This window comes from Mustela lutreola, chromosome 2, assembly GCF_030435805.1.
Source record: "Mustela lutreola isolate mMusLut2 chromosome 2, mMusLut2.pri, whole genome shotgun sequence".
Lineage (NCBI taxonomy): Eukaryota > Metazoa > Chordata > Mammalia > Carnivora > Mustelidae > Mustela > Mustela lutreola.
The window spans coordinates 19,475,093-19,496,162 of record NC_081291.1 but is presented as its reverse complement, the minus strand read 5'-3'; the positions used below and the strand labels follow the sequence as shown (position 1 = coordinate 19,496,162).

Below are 21,070 nucleotides of genomic sequence, written 5' to 3'. Positions count from 1 at the left end.
TTAAAAAATTCAGAATCAAAAATATTTTTTCCTTAATCTAATGGTCGATTGCATGGGTCTTTTAATTACCAGGTCTCATCTACTCTTGGTAGAGCTTATTCCTGGCCTATGTACAGCACAGCCGTTTCTTCCAGTAGTAGGTGTGGTGCTCTTGTGCCTGCCAGTGGTCTGTCAGGGAACTCAAAAGTATGTGCCTCAGCAGGACAGATTTCTAGTGTAGCTTCAGATGAGCCTGCAAGACAAAAATAAAAGAGCTAATCAAAGGAGATAATGATATATTTGACATATAAAAATTTAAAGCTTACGTTTATCAAAATACGACTTCAAAGAAAATGGATAAGGATATTTACAACAAATATGACTGACCAAAAATTAGTTTCCAGAATTTATATATCTAAATTAATGCAGATCTGTATAAAAAAGACAATTCAGTAAGAAAGTGAGCAGAAATTAAGAAAATCAATAAAAAGCAAAGACCAAAGCCTGTTTTTTTTTTTAGAACATCTCTAGCTAGACTGATCAGGAAGAGAATACATGAATGTCTAATATCAGAAATGATAGATAGGTTGTCACTAGAGTCTACTGATGTTTAAGGGTAAAAGAATATTATGAAAAACTTTATCCCAGTAACGTCTACAACATAGATGAAAGAGACAGTTTCTTGAATGATACAAACTATGAAAATTCTCACAAAAAAATGGAGACTCTGAATAGCACTATCAAGTAAATTGAGGTTGCATTCTAAAACTCCAGGCCCACACAGATTCGCTGATGAACTCTGCCAAATATTTAAGAAAGAAATACTTAGAGTAGTTCTACAGAAACTCTTCCCCCAAAATTAAAGAATATGTTAAATTAAAGAGAATAGTCATTCTGCAAGGCCACTGTAAGAACATAAATGGACCTCATGAATCTAGATGCAAAAAAATTTGAATAAAATTTTAGTTGATTGAGTCCAACAACATGTTAAAAGGACAATACATCATTACCAGGTAGGGTTTATCTGAGTAATACAGGGTAGGTTTAACATTCAGAGGTTAAATGAATTTCCATATTAATAATCTAAAAAAAGAAAAACTGTCCATACATCTATGTCTTAGCAGATTCAGAAAAGGCATTTGATAGTATCTGACATCCAGTCTTTTTTTTTTTTTTTTCTTTAAGATTTTTATTTATTTGAGAGAAAGAGCTGGGAGAGGGGCAAAGGGAGAGAGAGAAGCGGGCTCCGTATGGGGCTTGATCCTAGGAACCTGGGACCCCCATGAACATGACCTGAGCTAAAGGCAGATGCTTAACTGACTGAGCCACCTAGGCTTCCCCCCAACATCAGTTCTTGCTTCATAGAACAGCAGCAGCAAACTAGGAATAGAAGGACAATTCTTCAGCCTGACTGACAGCATCTATGAAAAACCTCCAGTCAGCATCGTAATGATGAAACCATTGCTTTGCCCCCTAAGATCAAGAACGGGACAAGGATATTCATGCTTTCCACTGGAGGTTCTGGCCAGTGTGGTTAGGCCAGATAGTGAAATAATAAAATGCATTCCAGTTGGAAAGGAAGAAGTAGAAATGTCTTTATTTACAGACTATATAGAATTTTGTCTTTATAGTCAGTCAGGTGTTGGAGCAGAATAAAGTCCTGCAAAGGACTCAGAATTGACCTGACCACCCTTCCTTAGAAAGTTACTTGAAGATGTTTTCCACTCAAGTAAGGAATAAACGAGGAGTGGGGAGAAGTAGAGGACCATAGAAGGATAAAAGGAATGACCCTCATACTGGTCAGCACAACAGCTGTGTGGCAGGCCTAGAGGACCCTCTAGGTCAGAGCATAAGGAGCAGCCCAGGAGACCTGAGAAGCTTGAAGACCAGAGGGCATTCAGGCCGGAACAGTTGAGGTTCTAGTGAATGAAGACAGAGAGGAGGTTACAGAGGTGAATACCTGCAGGAGAGACAGCCATCTGTAAAGCAGCCAGGGTGCAGGGGTGAGGCCTACTGAAGTGCAGCATACGTTGGGCAGTGTAGTAAGAATGTAAGAAAAAATCAATTTAATGTTTCAGGAATTTTTTCTAAAAGGGCTCGGGGAGTGAGGCAGTGCCTACCTGGAGAAGGAATATGGGCCAAAGAGAAGGGTATTCTTGGTCTGGCATGTTGACTTATTTATAAATGCTTCTCACTTATGCTGCGATCATAGAGCCAACTCTGTACGCAAAGTGTGAAAGGAGAAATGTAGCTGACAGAAGGTTGGGTGTGGAAGTTAGATGACGGGCAGTCTGGACTTTTTTCCTTTTTTTTTTTTTTTTAAAGATTTTATTTATGTGAGAAAGAGCACAAGCTGGGTGGAGGGGCAGTGGAAGGAGGGACAAGCAGACTCCCTGTTGAGCAGGGAGCCCAACGTGAGAGGCGGGATCCCAGGAAACCCAGATCATGATCTGAGCTGAGGTCAGATGCTTAAACGACAGCTAAGCCACCCAGGTATTCCTGGGCTCTTTTCTTGATTTCTTTGTCTTTCTTTTCTTTCTTTCCTTTTCTTTCTCTTCTCTTCTTTCATTTTCTCTCTTTCCATTTTCTTTCTCTCTCTCTCTCTTTTTTTTAAAACTCCTCTTTTTTGGTAATGATACAGAAGAAACTATGAACAGCCTGTTTGATAAAAAATGGACACAGTAAACTCTTTTGCCTGAGTACAGCAGGGAGAACAGAAAGGTGTCTCAATTTAGGAGTGCCGGTGGTTTTGTGAGATGGAAGTTCTGTCTGGTGAGGTTAGAGGAGCCTGATGCTCAGTGTGGGCAGAAGACTTCTTTTGGGGACTGTTTTGCAGGGAGAAGTCTTAAGTCTCTCTAGGTGGAACACAGAACTGAAGGAAACAGATCAAGTTACTGACATAGGAAATGGCAGGATCACAGAGTAGTTAAATAAGGAGAAGGTTAAGTCCTGTCAGGTGTGGGTATCTCCAATGCACACAGTTCTGAGTGGTACAGAAGTCAGTCACTGGAAGTGCCAGGGCTAGAGAAGAGTGCGGGAAAGACATACATATCTATCCACGATCAAAGGCTAAGTAGCAGCCTCTGAGTTGGGACGAGTGGTCAGCTGTGTTCTGGAAAGGTGTGTGTTGGTCATTGTTCCTACATTGATCTTCAGTTGGTTCAGGGCAGGTGATGTGCTGTGGGACAGCAAGTACCAGGCAGTCTGTGCTGCATAGACCCAGCCTGTGTAGACATTTGTTGACTAGCTGCCTTTTTCTCAACAGGCGTGGTGTCTGTCTGTTTTGAGGGAGACAGTGATGGTTACATCAACTTGGTGGCGTACCCTTATGTGGAAAGTGAGACTGTGGAGCAGGATGACACACCAGAGCGGGAGCAACCTCGGCGCAAACACTCCCGCCGGAGCCTGCACCGGTCAGGCAGTGGCAGTGACCACAAGGAGGAGAAAGCCAGCCTGTCCCTTGAAACCTCCGAGAGGTAAGGGGGTGGTGAGCAGGGCCGAAGGACATGTGGTCCTAAGCAGCACAAATGCCCAAGGCCTCTCTAGAGCCCTGATACACCCCAGGGAAGTAGGGCTCAAGGTTGGGGGAAGATGGCTGGTGTTCTTTGGCCACCCACCCGGGCGTGTCACATCACCCCAGTGATGCTGCCTTCTGAGGATGGATGGAGCTCGCCAAGAGAGAGTGAAGGTCTCTCAGCTCTTTGGAAGCAAGGACTCCCCGCCGTTCGTGCTCTGTGTCCTCCAGCTTTGTCATTGTCTCACATGTGAGATTGAAATGCTGTAGTCCACGGTGAGGTTGCATCTGCTTTCTGACCTGTAGGATTGCCCAAGTGCAGTGAGAGGGTGTCCGGACTAGTGTTTTTAAGAGTTCTGGAAGAGGTTCTTTGACCTCTCTGAGACACTGAGGTCAGCTCTTAACCCTTTCCCTCCACCTAAAATTTAGTTTATTGCATTGGAAATTATTTTCCTTGTAGGTTAGGAAAACAGTCTACAAATAATTATGTTTCTGAATATTTTATGCAAAAAATGTGAACTCCCCTAGGATGGCTGTCATCAGAAGGACAGGCAATAAAAGTGTTGAAGAAGAAGATGTGGAGAGATTAGAACCCTCTTAAATGGCTGACGGGAATGTAAACTAGTACCGCCACCCTGGGAAATAGGTATTTGACAGCTTCTTAGAAAGTTACACCCATCCATTCCACTCCTGGGAATAGCAGCTGTACCAAGAGAATTGAAAAAATACATTCAGACACGGAACTTGTGAAGAGATGTTCATAGTAATGGTAGTCCTAACAGCCAAACAAAGTAATCCCAGTGTCCATCAGCTGATGAATGGATGAATAAAGGCTGACTGTTATTCAGTCATAAACAGGAATGGCGCACTCATACGGGCCACAATGGGGATGAACCTTGAAAACCTGTGCTAAGTGAAAGAAGTTAATCACAAAAACCATGTATTATGGGATTCCAGTTATAGACAGTGTTTAGAATAGGCAAATGCACAAGACAGAAAGCAGGTTAGTGGGTGCCAGAGACTGAGGGGGAGAGGAGATAGGAAGTGACTGCTAATGGTGATTGTTTTGGGGGTGATGAAATGTCCTAAAAATTAGATAGTGGTGATATTTTATAACTTTGTGAAAATATATTTTTTAAAAACCCACTGAATTATTAAAAGACAAATTAAACTAAAAATGATGTGAGCTGGGCGCCTGGGTGGCTCAGTGGGTTAAGCCGCTGCCTTCATCTCAGGTCATGATCTCAGGGTCCTGGGATCGAGTCCCGCATCGGGCTCTCTGCTCAGCGGGGAGCCTGCTTCCCTCTCTCTCTCTCTGCCTGCCTCTCCATCTACTTGTGATTTCTGTCAAATAAATAAAATCTTTAAAAAAAAAAAAAAATGATGTGAGCTTCCTGGAACAAAGTCAAGTCAAAATAGTATGATTAAATTACTTTATATTTAATTTTGGGGCTCCTAGCTGGTTAGTTGGTAGAGTATGTGACTCTTGATCTCGCAGTTGTGAGTTCAAACCCCATGTTGGGTATAGAAATTACTTAAAAAAAATTTTTTTAAGTATAATATTTCACTCAAAACAAAGGTTCATTGATTAAGATCTGTGATTCAACTTAGAAGTTGGTTTTGGGACTTTTCTTAGCTGTAGCAGCACATAGTTTAACTCTGACACACCATCAGTTCAGCAGCACATGCTGTGCACCCTGGCTCCTGAAGCTGTGAGCCTGGGGCCTTCCAGCTCTCCCCGCTCCCATCGCTGGAAGAGGACATACTCACATGGAGGAGCACAGAACCCCACGAGACTCCGGCTAAGTGTGTGATGTGTCATCTCCCGTGTCCTCAGCCAGGGGCCCTGTGTAGCCTGCTCTGCATCTCTAATGCAAGGAGAGGTCTTCACACCCATTGAGGAGGGTCTCCAAGTGTAAAGTATTCTCGTGGAAAATAGACTCCAGTCTGCAGAAGCACTTTTCAGGGCTTCCTTGTCATTCCCAAAGGGCTTCCTCTTCCCTGATGATTGTGGGACCCAAGCTTAGTGACAAGGAGTGCTCCCCAAGTCCTCAAGCCCATAGCTGGCATTGATGCCTTTCTCTCAGCGGCTCTCTAGAGTGGGCTTTCTTTTGTTCTCTAGAGATACAGAAGTTGCTTCATGAATCATCTGGTGAAAAGCCAGTGTACATAGAAAAACATCAAAGTAGACCTGCGTCTGACTTCAGTTCGCAGGAGCTCTAAGTTACCTCCAGGAGTGGGGCTTGCTTCTTCACCAGAGCCAGAGCTGTAGCACCAAGGCTGAGGCCAAGAGGCATGGGGAGAACTTATTTGGGTTTCCTTGGCGGATGAGTAAACCTTGTTGTTTCTTTTTCTTTTTTCTTTTTCCCTCCCTCCCTCCCTCCTTCCCTCCTTTCTTTCTTCCTTCCTTCTTTTCTTTTCTTTTTTTCTTTCTTTCTTTCTTTCTTTCTTTCTTTCTTTCTTTCTTTCTTTCTTTCTTTCTTTCTTTCTTTTCTCTCTCTCTCTCTCTCTCTCAAATTTTATTTGTCAGAGAGAGCACAAGCAGCGGGAGTGGCAGGCAGAGGAAGCAGCAGACTTCCCGCTGAGCAGGGAGCCTGATGCGGAACTTGATCCCAGGACCCCGGTATCATGACCTGAGCCAAAAGCAGACTGAGCCACCCAGGCATCTTCACCTTGTTGTTTCTTAAAGGGGATCACAAAAAAGGCATTCATGAATGGCCTCAGCCGTGCCCTCCCCAGGAGGACATGAGTGTTTGGTCATGCTGAGAGGCATCGGTGGCTCCTCTACTTCTGGTTAGAAAGAATGGGAATGTCTGCCCATGTCTCTCAGCCACTTCACCCAGCCCGCCCAGCCACCCTGTCAGGGAGCGTCTGCATTTCCAGTACATACTGGGCCTGGTGGTTAGCTCAGTCCTGCGTAACTTAGCGCATCGGCAGTGGTAGGAGAGGACATTGGCATCTGATACTGCTGCCACGCTTCACCGCTGCTCTGAGCTGTGGAGTTGCTCTGCCATTTCCTGGGTCTGCGGCCACCCCGGCACGCAGACATTGTCAGCATGTGCTTTTTTTAGATCTTACTAAAAATTTGCTTGTAGGAGCACCTGGGTGGCTCAGTCGTCAAGCCTCTGCCTTTAGCTCAGGTCATGATCCCAGGGTCCTGGGATCGAGCCCCGCATCGGGCTCTCTGCCCTCTCCAGCTCCCCTTCTTGTGTTTCCTCTCTCGCTGTGTGTCTATCAGATAAATAAATCTTTAAAAAAAAAATTTGGTTGTAGACGTGGACACAAACAGAATGGCTGCTCTTGTCCTCGACAGTGGCATCCCAGGCTCCACCCTGTATTTATTAAGTACAAAACTGTGCATTCATCAATTTTTGTATTTTTTAAAATTGTAAAGTACACCTATCATTTTATCATTTCACCTTTCATTCAGTTGTATTAAATACGTGCACGCTCTTGTGCAGCCTTCATACTGTCCATTTCCAGGGTTCCTTTTCATCTCCAGCAGCAGCTTCATACCTGTTTGATAGCTCTCCACTCCCCTTCCCCGCAGTCACTGGCAACCACTGTTCTCTTTTCTGTTTCTGTGAATGTGCAGTTACCTTAGACGAATGCATTCCTACAGTACTCCTTTTGTGTCTGGTTTATTTCCCTTAGCAAGACGATTTTAGCAAGAGTCCATCCAGGTTGCCTGTGTCAGAATTCCCTTCCTTTTTATTGCCAAATGTTCCTCTGCGGTGTGGGTATGGCACACCTGGCTTTTCCATTCATGCTCTGATGGGCACTTGGGTTGTTTCCATCTCTCGTTTATGGTAGTGCTGCTGTGAACAGAGCGTTGAGTTTCTGTTTGAGCTCCTTTTTTCAGTTCTTTTAGGTACATACCTAGGAGTGGAATTGCTGGATCGTATGATAATTCTACATTTGGTGTTTTTGAGGAACCACCAGACTTTTTCACAGCGGCTGCACCATTTTGCAGTCCCTCCAGCAGCGTGTGGAGGTTCCAGTATCTCCACATCCTCTACAACACTTGTTCCAGTTGATTTTTCGAATAGCCTTCCTGATGGATCTGGAGTGGTATCCTCATCACATAACTTGATGCCAAGAGTTATTTTTGATACCGTTTTCAGAGACACACGTATAAATATACTCATGACTCCCTTTCAATGCGTTCATGCATCCGGGACCCCTGTGCCACCCTTCAGCAGGGGCCATGGGTGGCGGATTAGACCTGATCTAGGCCTCCTTCACCCTGTGCACCGAGACTCCAGAGGGTGACTTGTCTGAGCCCCTCAGCATTGTGTCCTGTTCTTCCTTCTTAGCTCCCAGGAGGCAAAGAGTCCGAAGGTGGAGCTCCACAGCCACTCGGATGTCCCTTTCCAGATGCTGGACGGCAACAGTGGTCTGAGTTCTGAGAAGATCAGCCACAATCCCTGGAGCCTGCGCTGTCACAAGCAGCAGCTGAGCCGCATGCGCTCCGAGTCCAAGGACCGAAAGCTCTACAGTATCCTTGTTATTAAGGCTTCAACAGTGCCCTCTGCTGGGACCATGGGTTGGTCCTGTGTCAGGACACCTTGTAGCACCAGGCCCGTGGCCCTCTCTGTCTGGGAGCACGTCTTGCTCTCATCATCCTTTTTCATAGGCTCATTGTCTTTCTTTGTTTTATTGACACGTTTTCTCCTGCCTTTCCGAACTGGTAAGCCTGAAGCTTTAACTTGGCAGTTCAGAAGAGTGCTGTCCAGCAGAACCTTCTGGGACAGTGAAGGTGTGTGTATCTGTGTTTAGTATGGTAGCCACTGGCCATACCCAGTAACTGAAACATGCTTGCTGACTGAATTATAGAATTAGAGAATTTTGCATTTATTTAAATTTAAATGGCTAGATGTGCTCAGTGGTTACTGTATGTATCAGTGCATGTCTAGAATCAGGGATCTGCATGTGTGTGCGTGCATGTGCACACACAGTTTCTCCCTTCCTAAAAAGTAATTATGACAAAGTGGTAAGTGGGTTTTGTTTTTGTTTTTGTTTTTTGTCTAAGATAAACACCATACCTGAACAATATGTAATAGTCTTTAAGATGGTAAAAGTAAAGAAGTATTATAAAATGCGAATTCTGGTGATCGTTTATGGTGATTGAAGCAGTAGACTGTGAAGAACTAATACTGAGAAACTGAGGGGAAATGTGCTGAGCCCTCTCTCTACTGTTTTCAGAACTGTCTTGAGGGAGGAAGTGTTAACGAAGCCCATTTATAAATGAGGAGATTGGAGCACAGGGGGATTAAGTGCTGTGCCCAGGCCCGTGAATGGCCAAAGTAGGATTCAAGAGCCTATGCTCTCTGGCACTGTGAGGTGTTCCTGTGGCCCTTTTAAAGTTTTATTGCTACTTTTTATAGGTTATAGCAGGTGATGAAATTAATTAAAGACCAATTTAATGGTTTTCTGTAATTTATTCTTTATAAAGAATTAGAAGATGTTAATATGTTCATCGTCAAGTGATGCCAAGTATCTTACCATCCAAGATCATGTGATTGCTTCTTGTCCCCCAGTATGGAAGTGAGGTCCAGGCTGTGGTCCCGATGACTTCTGACAGACATGACAAAGCTGTACCTTTATCCAAGATGGTTGCAGACAGTAGATGTAAATGAGGACATGTGTATAAATGTCAGCCAGCCAGGACCATAGTGGCATTTTAAGCAGAAGGTTCTAGAAATACCAGGGACAGGTTTAAATATGTAGTCTACTGGTTTGAAGTTTAGTCAGAAAAAGGCAGGATAGAAATTAAAATCCACCTTTTTCTAAGATTCCTATTCAGGAATGATAATCCTGATTTCTCATGTTTGTAGAAGTGCTGCAAAGATGTCTTCCTTATTTCTTTTAGACCTGGGTGGGGTGTGACTTTTGTAGGACCTTGGTTTACTGCTGGTGCCAGGGATATATGCGAATCTTCCAGGTCTTCTTTAGTTTGTTTGTGCAGGACAGAATAAAACAGAAAAAAATTGATGGTATCAGCATATTTGGCATATATATATATATCACAGAATATTTTTCAGCCATAAATAGGAATGAAATTTTGTCACATGCTACACACAAATTGGATAAAACTTGAAAACATTTTTACTAAGTGAAACGGCCAGACACAAAAGGACAAATATGAAGCGTCCAGAATAGTCATATTCCTAGAGACAGAAAATAGAATGGTAGTTACTGGGGGTGGGGGTCAGAAGAGGAATGGGAGAGGTGGGTACAGTTTCTAGTTTTTGTTTGGGAAGATGAAAAAGTTCTGGTGATGGTGGTTGCACAGTTATGTGAATATGCTTAATGCCACTGAATTGTACAGTTAAACATAGTGAAAATGGTAAATTTTATGTTATGTATATTTTGCTACAATAAAAAATTTTTGAAAAGAAGGAGTAAGCCAGTGGTGTGACATCTACATTTGAGAGTTTGTGAGGTGAATACAGATCACATTAGAAGAGAATGCCCCTTTAATAGAAAAATTTGGTCATGGCTTCCTGGCTGGGGCTGGTGGTGAGTGTGGCTGTTAATCTCCTTGACCATGGCCCAGAGTTCCTCTTGCTTGAGAACGTGGTGCACCACTTCAAGTACCCCTGTGTGCTGGACCTGAAGATGGGCACCCGGCAGCACGGGGATGATGCATCCGCGGAGAAGGCGGCCCGGCAGATGAGGAAGTGCGAGCAGAGTACGTCAGCCTCACTGGGTGTCAGGGTCTGTGGCATGCAGGTGAGTTGCCCCTGGTGAGAGCCTCGCTGCCGCCACCTGTGGGGCTTGGGTGGCCCACGTACCTGCCTGCTCCCCCTGCCAGGTGTCCTCCTGGCCCACAGTGGTCCAGAATCTCCTCCGAGAGGGTGAGTCCCAGGAGCCTCCACAGGGTTCCCTGACCCCTCTTGGCCTTGCCCTTTGACCTTAGTCTGGGCTCCAGATCCAGAGCCTCTGTGAGAGCCTGTGGCCTTGACACTGGGATGAGTCAGACTGGTCAGTACTTTCCAGACAGTGCCTGCCCAGGCCACCTGAAGGTCATCAGACTTTCAGACTCCTGGTGCTCACCCACTCTGTCTCCTGGGCTTTCAGGTGTACCAGCTGGATACAGGGCATTACCTCTGCAGGAACAAGTACTATGGCCGCGGGCTCTCCATTGAAGGCTTCCGCAACGCCCTCTATCAGTACCTGCACAACGGCCTGGACCTGAGGCGTGACCTTTTTGAGCCCATCCTGAGCAAACTGCGGGGCCTGAAAGCTGTGCTGGAGCGGCAGGCCTCCTACCGCTTCTACTCTAGCTCCCTGCTTGTCATGTATGATGGCAGGGAGTGCCGGGCAGAGTCCTTCCTGGACCGCCGGGCAGAGATGCGTCTCAAGCACCTGGATACAGGGCTCTCTGAGGGGGCGCCGCCCTGTGGTCCCAGCACCAGCCCCAGTAGCACCAGCCCTGAGGCTGGCCCCTCCTCTCCACCCAAGGTGGATGTCCGCATGATCGACTTTGCACACAGCACGTTCAAGGGCTTCCGGGATGACCCCACCGTGCATGACGGGCCGGACCGAGGCTATGTGTTCGGCCTGGAGAACCTCATCAGCATCATGGAACAGATGCGGGACGAGAACCAGTAGGCCCAGCCCTGGGCCCCCAGAACCCCTTCCTCTCCACCCGCAGGCAGGGACCATTGCTCTGACTGAACTCGCCGTGAGGACACACAGACTTGCTTTTAAAAGGGTTATATTTCTCTTTGGTGTAAACTAAAAGAAATGTTTTTAGCTGTAGCCTGGAATCCGTATATATAAAGTGAAGGAGGGCACAACACACATCCTCTCAGCCAGGCTCCTCTAGCTCTACGGCTCTGACTGCTGTGTCCAGGCTGACTTAGGAAGGAAAGGGTGCCCCTGGTGGATGGGCTCGGCAGCAGGGACAGGGTACCCTTGGACATTGGTTTCTCTTGCCTAGGTCTTTGGCGTCTGTGGCTGCGGGGTCTTGCTGGTTTAGGGTGAAGCCCTGGGCTGGTGCAGGGCCCCTCTGTGCTCACTCATCCCTTGTTCCTTACCAGTAGAGGACTGGGTGCCCATCTGTTGGGGGACTTTCTAGTCTGGTGGCATAGGCATCAGCCAGCTTTTTAACACATGCCCCCCGGGTAGCACAGGGCCAATTGCACATTGCTGGACCCGTCCTTGGTTCTGACCTTGGCATGAGGAAGCTGGGCTGAGACCAGCTTATGGCAGAGGGCAGGCCCTGGGATCCCCAGGCACTCTGGCACTTGAACCTGCTCCTCTTCCTGCCTGCACACCCCAGCCAGCCTTTCTTATCAAGATCCCTTGCCTGAGGAAGCCACTCCTTCTTGCCCCACTGAAGGGTACCTGCTCTGTTTGCCGAGGAGAATCAGTGTCCCAGCAGGCCTCAGGGCCTCCGGTGGCTCTGGCCTAGACAGTATTTGCAGTTCTTGTGCTGTGGGTGGGAGACTCCTTCCTCTAGCTTGGGCAGCTGTGCTGCCTCTGGATAGGCTGCCCTTCCCAGGGCTCAAGGGCTGTGGTCCGCTCAGGGTGTCACCTTTCCCTAGGCTAAGCTCGAGGCAGCAGCCCACGGTGAGGCGCTCCAGTCTTGTGAGGGAGAGCTTTAAGCTTATGGGATCATGGGGACATTATTTGGACCTTGGGTTGCAGGTGTCCAGATTCTGCTAATGAGTTTGGTCTCATCAGTCCTGGGATCCATCAGTCTGTCCATTTGTTCATCTGCCAGCCCTTGTCTCTTGGGATCTTTTTCCTGGGCTGTAGCCTTGTTTATTAGTAAGTACTGATTTGTGTCATGCCATTTCTGAGGTGAGGTTTTGCCCCTGTGCCTGTTGTCAAGGGGTGCTACCTTTCTACAAAGAACTGGTAGCAAGTGAATTGTAGGAGGTGTTTCCTGGATGACCCAGCACCTTCTCTGTGGGCCTGGCGTGTAGCCTTGCCCCACGCTGACAGTGGTACAGTGAAGGTCCAAGGGGGTGACCTTTCTGGTGGTTTTAATCATTTTTGCTGCTGGCCCTAATGGCACAGAGATCTGCCACCTCGAACATGTGGCCAGGAGGTGACACTGTACTCATCTAGCCATTGCCAGGGTTAGTGCCCTCACCTCTGAGCTTAGGGCCACTGTCATTGTCACTTTGGGCATGTCTTTGGGCATTAAAGGTAAGCCTGTCAGCCTAAGAGGCCTTGGAACTGGTGGACTACTTTCTGAGTCATTAGAGATGCAGCTTCACACATTTTAAATGGGCTCCTTGATGGATCCCATCTCTCTCTCGGCCCTCTGATCCTGGTGCCAGTGGTGGGCAGGTTCCCATTCCTTGAGGCTGGGAGGGACAGCTTGCCTGTTTCTGGTCAGTAATGACCATTTTTCCTGTACCATTCTGTGGCTTCAGCCATAGGGGTGGTGGCTCTTCATTAGTGTAGACTCATTTCCTGGAAGGGCAGAGGCTAAGACAGAGTCAGGGGCCACTTCGGACCCCCTTTAGTTGAACCTCTCCAGCCTGGGGATGTGCTGTGCCTCCTGAGTTCCTATGTTTTGGGAGCAGATGCTGCCTTGTTCTGCTCTTCCTAGTGAGAGAGACTATATCCACTATCCAGTGTTTTCCTGGCACTAAAAAGAGCAGAAGGGCCTGAGATTCGCTGCTGCTCCATCAGGGCAGGAACCCTTTTTTCAGCACTTTTGATATTTGGAGACCCAGCTCTGTTATCTGGTGGGTGGTGGGCATGTGTGTGCGTACACACACACACACACACACACACACACTGCCTCTACTCTTTTTGCCTGCTCCTTGCCAGAGCGCCCTGTCCCTGCCAGGCTCTGCCTTCCCAAACCCCAACTTGGGACCAAAGTGCAACGCGGGATCACGGGTTGGGGCGCTCAAGTGACCCCTCTCTCTAGTGCTTCCCTGGGCCAAGTCGACACCAGCCCCCTGGGCTAGTTGGGGGGGTGGGACCGGCGGTGCTTAACGAGGAAGGGGACCAGTGTAGCAGCTTGCCAGGGACCCCAACCCTCCCTCCACACCGGGGCCTGTGCAGTGGATGTAGGGGTTGCCCCAGGGGCCAAAGGCCTGGGCTAGTTCTGTAGCCGCTGCTCACTCGCACACATCTGGCCACGTGCACGCCCCCTAGATGCAGATTGCTTGGAACTTTAAAGCTGTTCAATTTGGTTCTGTTATTGCCGATTAAAAAAAAAAGTTTTAATGAGGAAAAAAATGGAGCACCCTGGGAAGGACCTGGTTCCTTTACTTCTCGGGGAACTGTGAGGCCTCGCCTCTAGGAATCGCTCTCTACTCTACTTTCCTGGAAGCCTCCTAAACCCGCCCACGCCGCCCGAGGCATGCCTCCCTTCCACTCTTGGCCACCCGCGTCTCCTCGGGACCTTGCGTGCGGGGGAGGGGTGCTCGGGCCTTGGACCGGGTCTCCCCTTTCTGTGCACCTAGCGCTGCCCGCCCCGCTTGTGTCTAAGGTCGTGTTATGTCAAAATAAAGCCTCTAGAAACTGACGTGTGTCCGCATCTTTGCTGTCCCGCGGCTTCCAGGACACAGGCCCTGCCCACCGCGGCTCCCGTCCCTCCGGGGCGGGGCCGGAAGCGGCCGTGTGGTGGCCGACCCCGGCACCCGTCGGGAAGGAAGCCTCGCCCTTGGCGCCAGTTCCGCCTTTGGATCCGCCAATGGTTAGCTGACCCGCGGGCCCGGGGCCCGGTCCCCATGGCAGCCGGGCGCGCCCGGCCTCTTATTGGCTACGTCTGCCGGAGAGCTGCGTTTCAGCGCCCCGACGTCGGCGTCCGTGCCACGTAGACGGCCGCCGATTGGCCGGCTCGGGCTTACGTCACCGCCCGCCTAGGTCCGGCCTGACTTCTGGGCCAGCAGCCCTCCGTCTCTCGTCGTGTACTGCTGTGTGCTGCCCCGGGCCGGCGTCGGAGTGGACTGGGCGGCCAAGGCAGAGCCAGAGTGGGTCAGTCTGGCAGGCGAAGGGCGTGGGGCCGGGCATTGCGGCGGGAGTGTGTGGCAGGGCTCCGCCGGGCGAGCCGGGCCGCGGAGCCCGGGATTCACTCTCCGGCCGCCCGCAGGCGCGATGAAGGCACTGATCTTGGTGGGCGGCTATGGGACGCGTCTGCGGCCGCTGACGCTGAGCATCCCGAAGCCACTGGTGGATTTCTGCAATAAGCCCATCTTGCTGCACCAAGTGGAGGCGCTGGCCGCGGTAAGACCCCGAGGGGTCGGTGTTGTGGTGGGACCTGGCAGGAAGAGGGACGGCTAGCACTTGGGGGTCGCGAACGCCCGTACCTTACGGCTGAGCCCTTCTGTCGGCGGGCGCTGTTTTGTCCAACAGGCAGGCGTGGACCACGTGATTCTGGCCGTGAGCTACATGTCTCAGGTGCTGGAGAAGGAAATGAAGGCGCAGGAGCAGAGGGTGAGGCTCGGACTTTTGACCTTTCTCTTTGCTCCCGGCGCAACCACCCACCCTCGTGGGAGGAACCTGACAGGCGGTTTCTCCCTTCTAGCTGGGAATCCGAATCTCCATGTCCCATGAAGAAGAGCCTCTGGGGACAGGTCAGTAAAGGTCCCTTGGGGAGGGTCTAGGGCCTGGGAAGGGGTAAGAGCCAGCCTGGCTGGGGTCTCCTGAGCCTCTGAGCTCCCACCCTCCCCACCCATCCGGTACTTCTCTTCTAGCTGGGCCCCTGGCACTTGCCCGTGACCTGCTCTCTGAGACTGCAGAACCTTTCTTCGTCCTCAACAGTGACGTGATCTGTGATTTCCCCTTCCAAGCCATGGTGCAGTTCCACCGGCACCACGGCCAGGAGGGCTCCATCCTGGTAAGGGACCAGGTCTTTCTTCTCTGACACTCCTGTGCCCCTTGCCCAGCCTTTCCCACTGCCCAGTTTTTAACTGTCCCATTGGGTCATTGGTGCAAAGCTGTACAGTATATGTCTTTAAGCATTGGGGCACAGCCCCCCAGACTGGGTCTGAGTTCCTCCTCCGCTCAGGTGACCAAAGTGGAGGAACCCTCGAAGTATGGTGTGGTGGTATGTGAGGCTGACACAGGACGCATTCACCGGTTCGTGGAAAAGCCACAGGTGTTTGTGTCCAACAAGATCAACGCAGGAATGTACATCCTGAGCCCCGCGGTGCTGCGGCGCATCCAGGTGTGTAGAAGTGAGCTGCGGGGTGGGCTCGGGTAGTGTCCTCACCCACGACCCTGCTCACAAGCTGCCCACTCCCACAGCTGCAGCCTACATCCATTGAGAAGGAGATCTTCCCTGTCATGGCCAAGGAGGGGCAGCTATATGCCATGGAGCTGCAGGGTGAGGCAGGGAGGCCACAGGGTAGGGGTGTGGTGTGGCCGGGCTGAGCCCCCTGATGCATTTCCTCCCAACAGGCTTCTGGATGGATATAGGGCAGCCCAAGGATTTCCTCACCGGCATGTGCCTCTTCCTACAGTCCCTACGACAGAAGCAGCCTGAGCAACTGTACTCAGGCCCTGGCATTGTGGGCAACGTGCTGGTGGTAAGCACCCTGCCCAGCCCATCCTCTGCACCCCTTCTCAGGCTTGGGAGAGGAGTGCCTCACTTGTATTCTCCCCACGGTCCTTAGGACCCGAGTGCCCACATCGGCCGCAACTGTAGCATTGGCCCCAACGTGAGCCTGGGCCCGGGTGTGGTGGTGGAAGATGGTGTGTGCATCCGGCGGTGCACGGTGCTGCGGGGTGCCCGCATCCGCTCCCACTCCTGGCTCGAGTCCTGCATTGTGGGCTGGCGCTGCCGCGTGGGCCAGTGGGTAAGCCTGGGGCCTGGGCCGGGTGGGGGAGGGCCAGGGAAGGCGTCTTGCCCCGCTGACCAGGCACGCCCCCTCCCCCCGAGGTGCGCATGGAGAACGTGACAGTGCTGGGTGAAGATGTCATCGTTAACGACGAGCTCTACCTCAATGGGGCCAGTGTGCTGCCCCACAAATCTATCGGCGAGTCGGTGCCGGAACCTCGCATCATCATGTGAGGGGATGCTGGGGGCTGGCTGAGTCCCCATTTCCCTGTTGGCAGGGGGCACCCTGGCCTGATACATCCGAAGGCCCTGGACTCACTGTTTATCTGGGAGGACCAGACAAGGCTGAAGGGTTGGGACACCTGCCCTCTCCTGTGGACACAATCTGGCAGGTGCCTTGCTGGGCATACCCCACAAGCCTACTCCCTCAAGAAGGGCCGGGCCAGGGCTGTATGGAATAATAATTTAATGCTCACTGTGGCCCTGACTGAAAGTCGAGCTCAGGCACAATTAGGACACGGCTGGGCTCCTGCCAGTGAGGTTACACTCAGGCAAGGAGGTTGGACATGGCAGGGGGGTCATGGGAACAGGGCAAGGGGAGCTCATAAATAGGGCCCAGCCTGGGTCTGAGTTCAGGGGTGGAGGCTGCTGCTTTGTGGGCTAGGCGGCCGAGGAAGTGGTGGTACTCGTGCTCGCCGTCTTCTCCCAGTCCTCTACAGACACGATGGTGGCTTTGCAGAAAAAGCAGTCCTTGTTGTTCATCAGGTGCTGGTTGATGCAGGCTCTACAACAGGGGAGGGGAGGAGGATGAAGACGGCCTGAGTACCCTTGCTGCTTCCGCAGCTCCCTATATCCATGGGACCCACTTACTTGCAGGACTTATGGCCACAGGGCTGGAACACAGCGGAGATGGGGTGAGCATAGCAGATGGGGCAGAGGTCTTCCTCGCTGGTGGGCTGCAGGGAGCAGAGTACAGGGTGGGCTGGGGATGGTCACCCAGACAAGCAGACAAAAGACTATACCTAAACAGCGTGCACAGTTGTGCCAGCATGTATGCAGGGGCATACACCTGGGTGCCGTGGTGCCCACTCACCAGGGAGGCAGCTGCTGCCTGGGCAGACGCAGAGGTCAGGTGTGCCAGCATCTGTTCCACCTGAGCCAGCTCCTCGGCACTGATGTAATCTGTGTCTGGGGGTGGTAGCAATTGTCAGACCCAATGTGGCCCTAGAACCCAGTGCCTCTTTAGCACCACAACTTGGGGATTTGCTCTTGAGACTCCTGATCTAGCCCAGCCCCAAATCCCTGACCCACCCCTGGCACTCACAGCTCTGCAGGGAGAAGCGCTTCCGGTCAGGGGCAGGCAGGGCAGTGCCAGGGGCAGGGGGCTCTGGCTGCCCCAGGAGATAACATATAGAGCGGAGCTGGAAGCAGGGATCAGCAAGGAGCACTGACGTGGCTCTCTCTGTCCTAGTGGGAGAATGGGGGTAAGGACAGTCAGAAAGCGGTACCTGCTGGAGAGGCAGGAGTGGTGAGACAGTCCAGCCCACATCCCTGCTTTTCACTTCCTGTCCCCCACCCCCCACGTCTCTCATCCTAGATCCCAGTAAGAACTCCTATAGCCTGGGTGCCAGTTTAAGGGGGTGACCAGCAGATGACAAAAGCCCGCCTACTCCTAATAAACACTAACTCTCCAAAGAAAACAATAAACATCACTAGCAGCTTAAAGGACTGCCTCCCAGGCTTCCCCTCCTACTGTTAACGGGGTAGATGGGCACCGCAAAGACACTGGTTAAGCACAGCCTGGGGCATTGGTGGCGGATTTGCGCCCCCTATGGCGGCCACATGGGAACCTTGGTCTCGGGGAGGAGGGGCTTCTTCGCCTCCTCCCAACAGGAGCCAATGGAAGGCTGAGGCCCCGCCCTCCTCCAGGAGAGTATTTAGAAGCTGATCAGGGAAGCACTCGGAGAGCTGGGGAAGCCGGACCAGGGAGTACTGTGGGGAAGGCTGGCCCCAGATCCGGACCTGGAGCCGGGGAGCAGGGGCCGTTGGTGTGCGGGGCGGAGCTCACAGCTAGCAGAAGTGGGTGAGTCCCCGTGCTGGGTCCCTCACTGAGCTGCCCCAGTCCCAGCCCCAGCAGGCACCACTATGGCCTGGCTGGTGCTGCTGGGTGCACTGCTGTGCCTTCCGCGCGTAGGGGTGGGCAGCCTGGGCGCGGAGGGCTTCGTGCCCCCCGCGCCCCATAACTGCCCCTACAAGTGTGTGTGTGCCGCCGACCTGCTGAGCTGCACGGGCCTGGGGCTGCAGGATGTGCCGGCTGCGCTGCCGGCCGCTGCCACAGACCTTGACCTGAGCCACAACGCCCTCCAGCGCCTGCGCCCCGGGTGGCTGACGCCTTTCGCCCGTCTGCGCGCCTTGCACCTGGGTCACAACGAGCTGGATGTGCTAGGTCGCGGAGTCTTCACCAATGCCAGTGGCCTGCGGCTGCTTGACTTATCATCTAACGAGCTGCGGGCGCTGGGACGCCACGACCTGGAAGGGCTGGGGGCGCTAGAGAGGCTGCTCCTGTTCAATAACCGACTGGCGCACTTGGACGAGCACGCATTCCGGGGCCTGGGCGCACTCAGTGCACTCTACCTGGGCTGCAATGAGCTCTCCTCTTTCTCTTTCCACCACCTCCACGGCCTGGGTGCCACCCACCTTCGTACGCTGGACCTCTCCTCCAACCGCCTGGGCCACATCCCCGCCACTGCCCTGGCCGCCCTGCCAGCCTTTCTCAAGAACGGCCTTTACTTACACAACAACCCCCTGCCCTGCGACTGCCGCCTTTACCAGCTGCTGCGGCGCTGGCACCAGCGGGGCCTCAGCGCCGTCAGTGACTTCACCAGGGAATACACGTGCCTGGCTTTCAAGGTGCCTGCATCCCGCGTGCGCTTCTTTGAGCACAGCCGGGTCTTTGAGAACTGCTCAGCCACCCTGGCTCAGGGCCTGGAGCGGCCGGAGGAGCAGCTGCATGTGCAGATGGGTCGGTCCCTGAGGCTACGCTGCAACACCAGCATCCCTGCTCTGCGCGTCGCATGGGTATCCCCAAAGCAGGAGCTGCTGGTGGCCCCGGGGTCCCAAGACGGCAGCATCGCTGTGCTGGCAGACGGCAGCTTGGCCATCAGCAATGTGCAGCCACGGCACGAGGGACTCTTCGTGTGCCTGGCCGTTGGGCCCCACTTGCACCACAACCAGACGCACGAGTACAACGTGAGCGTGCACTCCCCGCGCCCCGAGCCTGAGGCTTTCAACACAGGCTTCACCACCCTCCTGGGCTGCGCCGTGGGCCTGGTGCTCGTGCTGCTCTATCTGTTCGCACCGCCCTGCCCTGGCTGCCGCCGCTGCTACCGCCGCACCTGCCGCTGCTGCCGCCGCCGGTGGCCCCGGGCACCCAGTCCCCTCCAGGACCTGAGCGCGCAGTCCTCCTCGGTACTCAGCACCACCCCACCCGATGTGCCCAGCCGTAAGGCCAGTGTCCACAAGCATGTGGTCTTTCTGGAGCCGGGCAGGAGGGGCCTCAATGGGCGTGTGCAGCTGGCCGTAGCCGAGGACTTTGATCTCTACAATCCCATGGGCCTGCAGCTCCAGGCTGGCTCTGAGTCCGCTAGCTCCACGGGCTCTGAGGGTCTGGTGATGACCTAGGCTGCCCTGGGCTCAGAGCTAAGCCACCAACCACCCACCGCTTGCCCCGCTCCCTGCTGCTGCCTGGAAAACTGCCAGATGCTAGTGGGAGCGCTGGGCTTAGTCCTCCAGCCTCCCATGTGGCCTCGACCTCAACTACATCAGCCCCCTCACTGAAGGAAGGGCTGGGCTCCCCACCCTGTCTCCTGCTCTGCTCTCACACAGGGCCCAAAGGCCACAAGCCCTCACCTGTTGGTGCCCAAATGTAGCACAAGGCCTGGACCTGGGGCCATCTGTAAAAGCCCTCGCGTTAGAGCCCAAGGCACACCCTTAGGGCCGAGAAGCTATCATGCAGTCATGGCGAAGAACTGAAACATAACCATCTCCCCCTTCCCAACAGGACAGGAAGAGAGTGGGCCCATAGGGGAAGAGAAGGAGTGCTCCAAAGACCCAGACCCCCACCCAGAGCGGAAGAAGGAAACACATACCAACATCCAACCTCCTTCAAGCTTCACAACTCCATGCAGTCTGATGGGCAGGCAGAAAGCAGGCAAGGCTCTTCAAGAGAGCCCCCTGCCAGTGGGCCTGGCCTGAGCCCCAGCCAGAGCAGCTCCTCCATCTCTGGCCAGAGACATCCACAGGCCACTCTGAGGGCAGGGCCTCTTCCCATAGGCTTACCAGACAGCAATAAGGGGCACCATGGCCTGTCCCCCAGCTTTTCAGCAGTAAAAAGCCTGCTGAGCATGGCCAAGATGGGAAGGCTGAGCCAGAACTCGCTGTCCCTGGAGGGTAGAAGCCTCTTAAGGGCTGGCACTGGTCTCAGTATAATGGCTGCGGCAGTGCCCTGGTCTTATACTCATCTTACCACCCACCGCAGGGAGGCAGGGAAGAGGGGTCTGAAACCCCTCCTGTGTGGGTGCTGAGCTGGAGGCTCCTACAAGCATCCAGGATCCAGCTGTCATGGAGTTCCTTAATAAAGGTGGTACATGCTCATTACCGGAACCTTTGTGAACACAAGTAGCAGTGCGTGTCCTCAGCCCCGGATTCCAGCAGTGGCGTCCCTACACTGCACGACAGCACCCCACCCCTGCCTGAAGCATAACGGCAAGCTAGTGAGGTCCCCGAGTCTTCTACTCCAAGCCACGGCTGCTGCCACC

General features: G+C 52.4%; 4 protein-coding genes across 14 annotated transcripts in view; 3 read left to right on the top strand and 1 right to left on the bottom strand.

Annotated features, from left to right (window-relative positions):
* IP6K1 (inositol hexakisphosphate kinase 1) overlaps nucleotides 1-13,997 on the top strand; it is a 63,290-nt gene extending 49,293 nt beyond the window's left edge. For 5 of the 6 annotated variants that reach the window (XM_059160932.1, XM_059160927.1, XM_059160929.1 and 2 more), the window contains 4 exons: nucleotides 3,245-3,455; nucleotides 7,810-7,991; nucleotides 10,053-10,228; nucleotides 10,577-13,997. In XM_059160932.1, the coding sequence (XP_059016915.1) occupies nucleotides 7,871-7,991; nucleotides 10,053-10,228; nucleotides 10,577-11,110 (831 nt within the window). In that variant the 5' untranslated portion in view covers nucleotides 3,245-3,455; nucleotides 7,810-7,870 and the 3' untranslated portion in view covers nucleotides 11,111-13,997. The remainder of the gene's footprint in view (nucleotides 1-3,244; nucleotides 3,456-7,809; nucleotides 7,992-10,052; nucleotides 10,229-10,576) is intronic. The other variant, XM_059160933.1, reaches the window with a different exon arrangement.
* A 297-nt stretch (nucleotides 13,998-14,294) lies between these two features.
* GMPPB (GDP-mannose pyrophosphorylase B) lies at nucleotides 14,295-20,906 on the top strand. 2 transcript variants are annotated; one of them, XM_059160935.1, is made up of 10 exons: nucleotides 14,295-14,449; nucleotides 14,565-14,698; nucleotides 14,828-14,908; nucleotides 15,000-15,048; nucleotides 15,169-15,311; nucleotides 15,483-15,641; nucleotides 15,722-15,800; nucleotides 15,875-16,002; nucleotides 16,090-16,272; nucleotides 20,314-20,906. In XM_059160935.1, exons 2-10 carry the CDS (start codon nucleotides 14,570-14,572, stop codon nucleotides 20,335-20,337), a joined length of 975 nt encoding a protein of 324 aa, XP_059016918.1. In that variant the 5' UTR covers nucleotides 14,295-14,449; nucleotides 14,565-14,569; the 3' UTR covers nucleotides 20,338-20,906. The 2 variants fall into 2 exon arrangements, with proteins under 2 accessions (XP_059016918.1, XP_059016917.1); XM_059160934.1 differs by lacking the exon at nucleotides 20,314-20,906 and adding an exon at nucleotides 16,356-16,733.
* RNF123 (ring finger protein 123) overlaps nucleotides 16,703-21,070 on the bottom strand; it is a 29,114-nt gene continuing 24,746 nt past the window's right edge. For 3 of the 5 annotated variants that reach the window (XM_059160915.1, XM_059160918.1, XM_059160916.1), the window contains exons 36-37: nucleotides 17,578-17,720; nucleotides 16,703-17,441 (exon numbers count right to left, since the gene is read on the bottom strand). In XM_059160915.1, coding sequence (XP_059016898.1) covers nucleotides 17,101-17,441; nucleotides 17,578-17,720 — 484 coding nt within the window. In that variant the 3' untranslated portion in view covers nucleotides 16,703-17,100. The remainder of the gene's footprint in view (nucleotides 17,442-17,577; nucleotides 17,721-21,070) is intronic. The other 2 variants (XM_059160917.1, XM_059160914.1) reach the window with 2 other exon arrangements.
* On the top strand, nucleotides 18,123-20,307 carry AMIGO3 (adhesion molecule with Ig like domain 3). Its single transcript, XM_059160926.1, has one exon. The coding sequence runs from the start codon at nucleotides 18,399-18,401 to the stop codon at nucleotides 19,932-19,934; it is 1,536 nt and encodes a 511-aa protein (XP_059016909.1). The 5' UTR covers nucleotides 18,123-18,398; the 3' UTR covers nucleotides 19,935-20,307.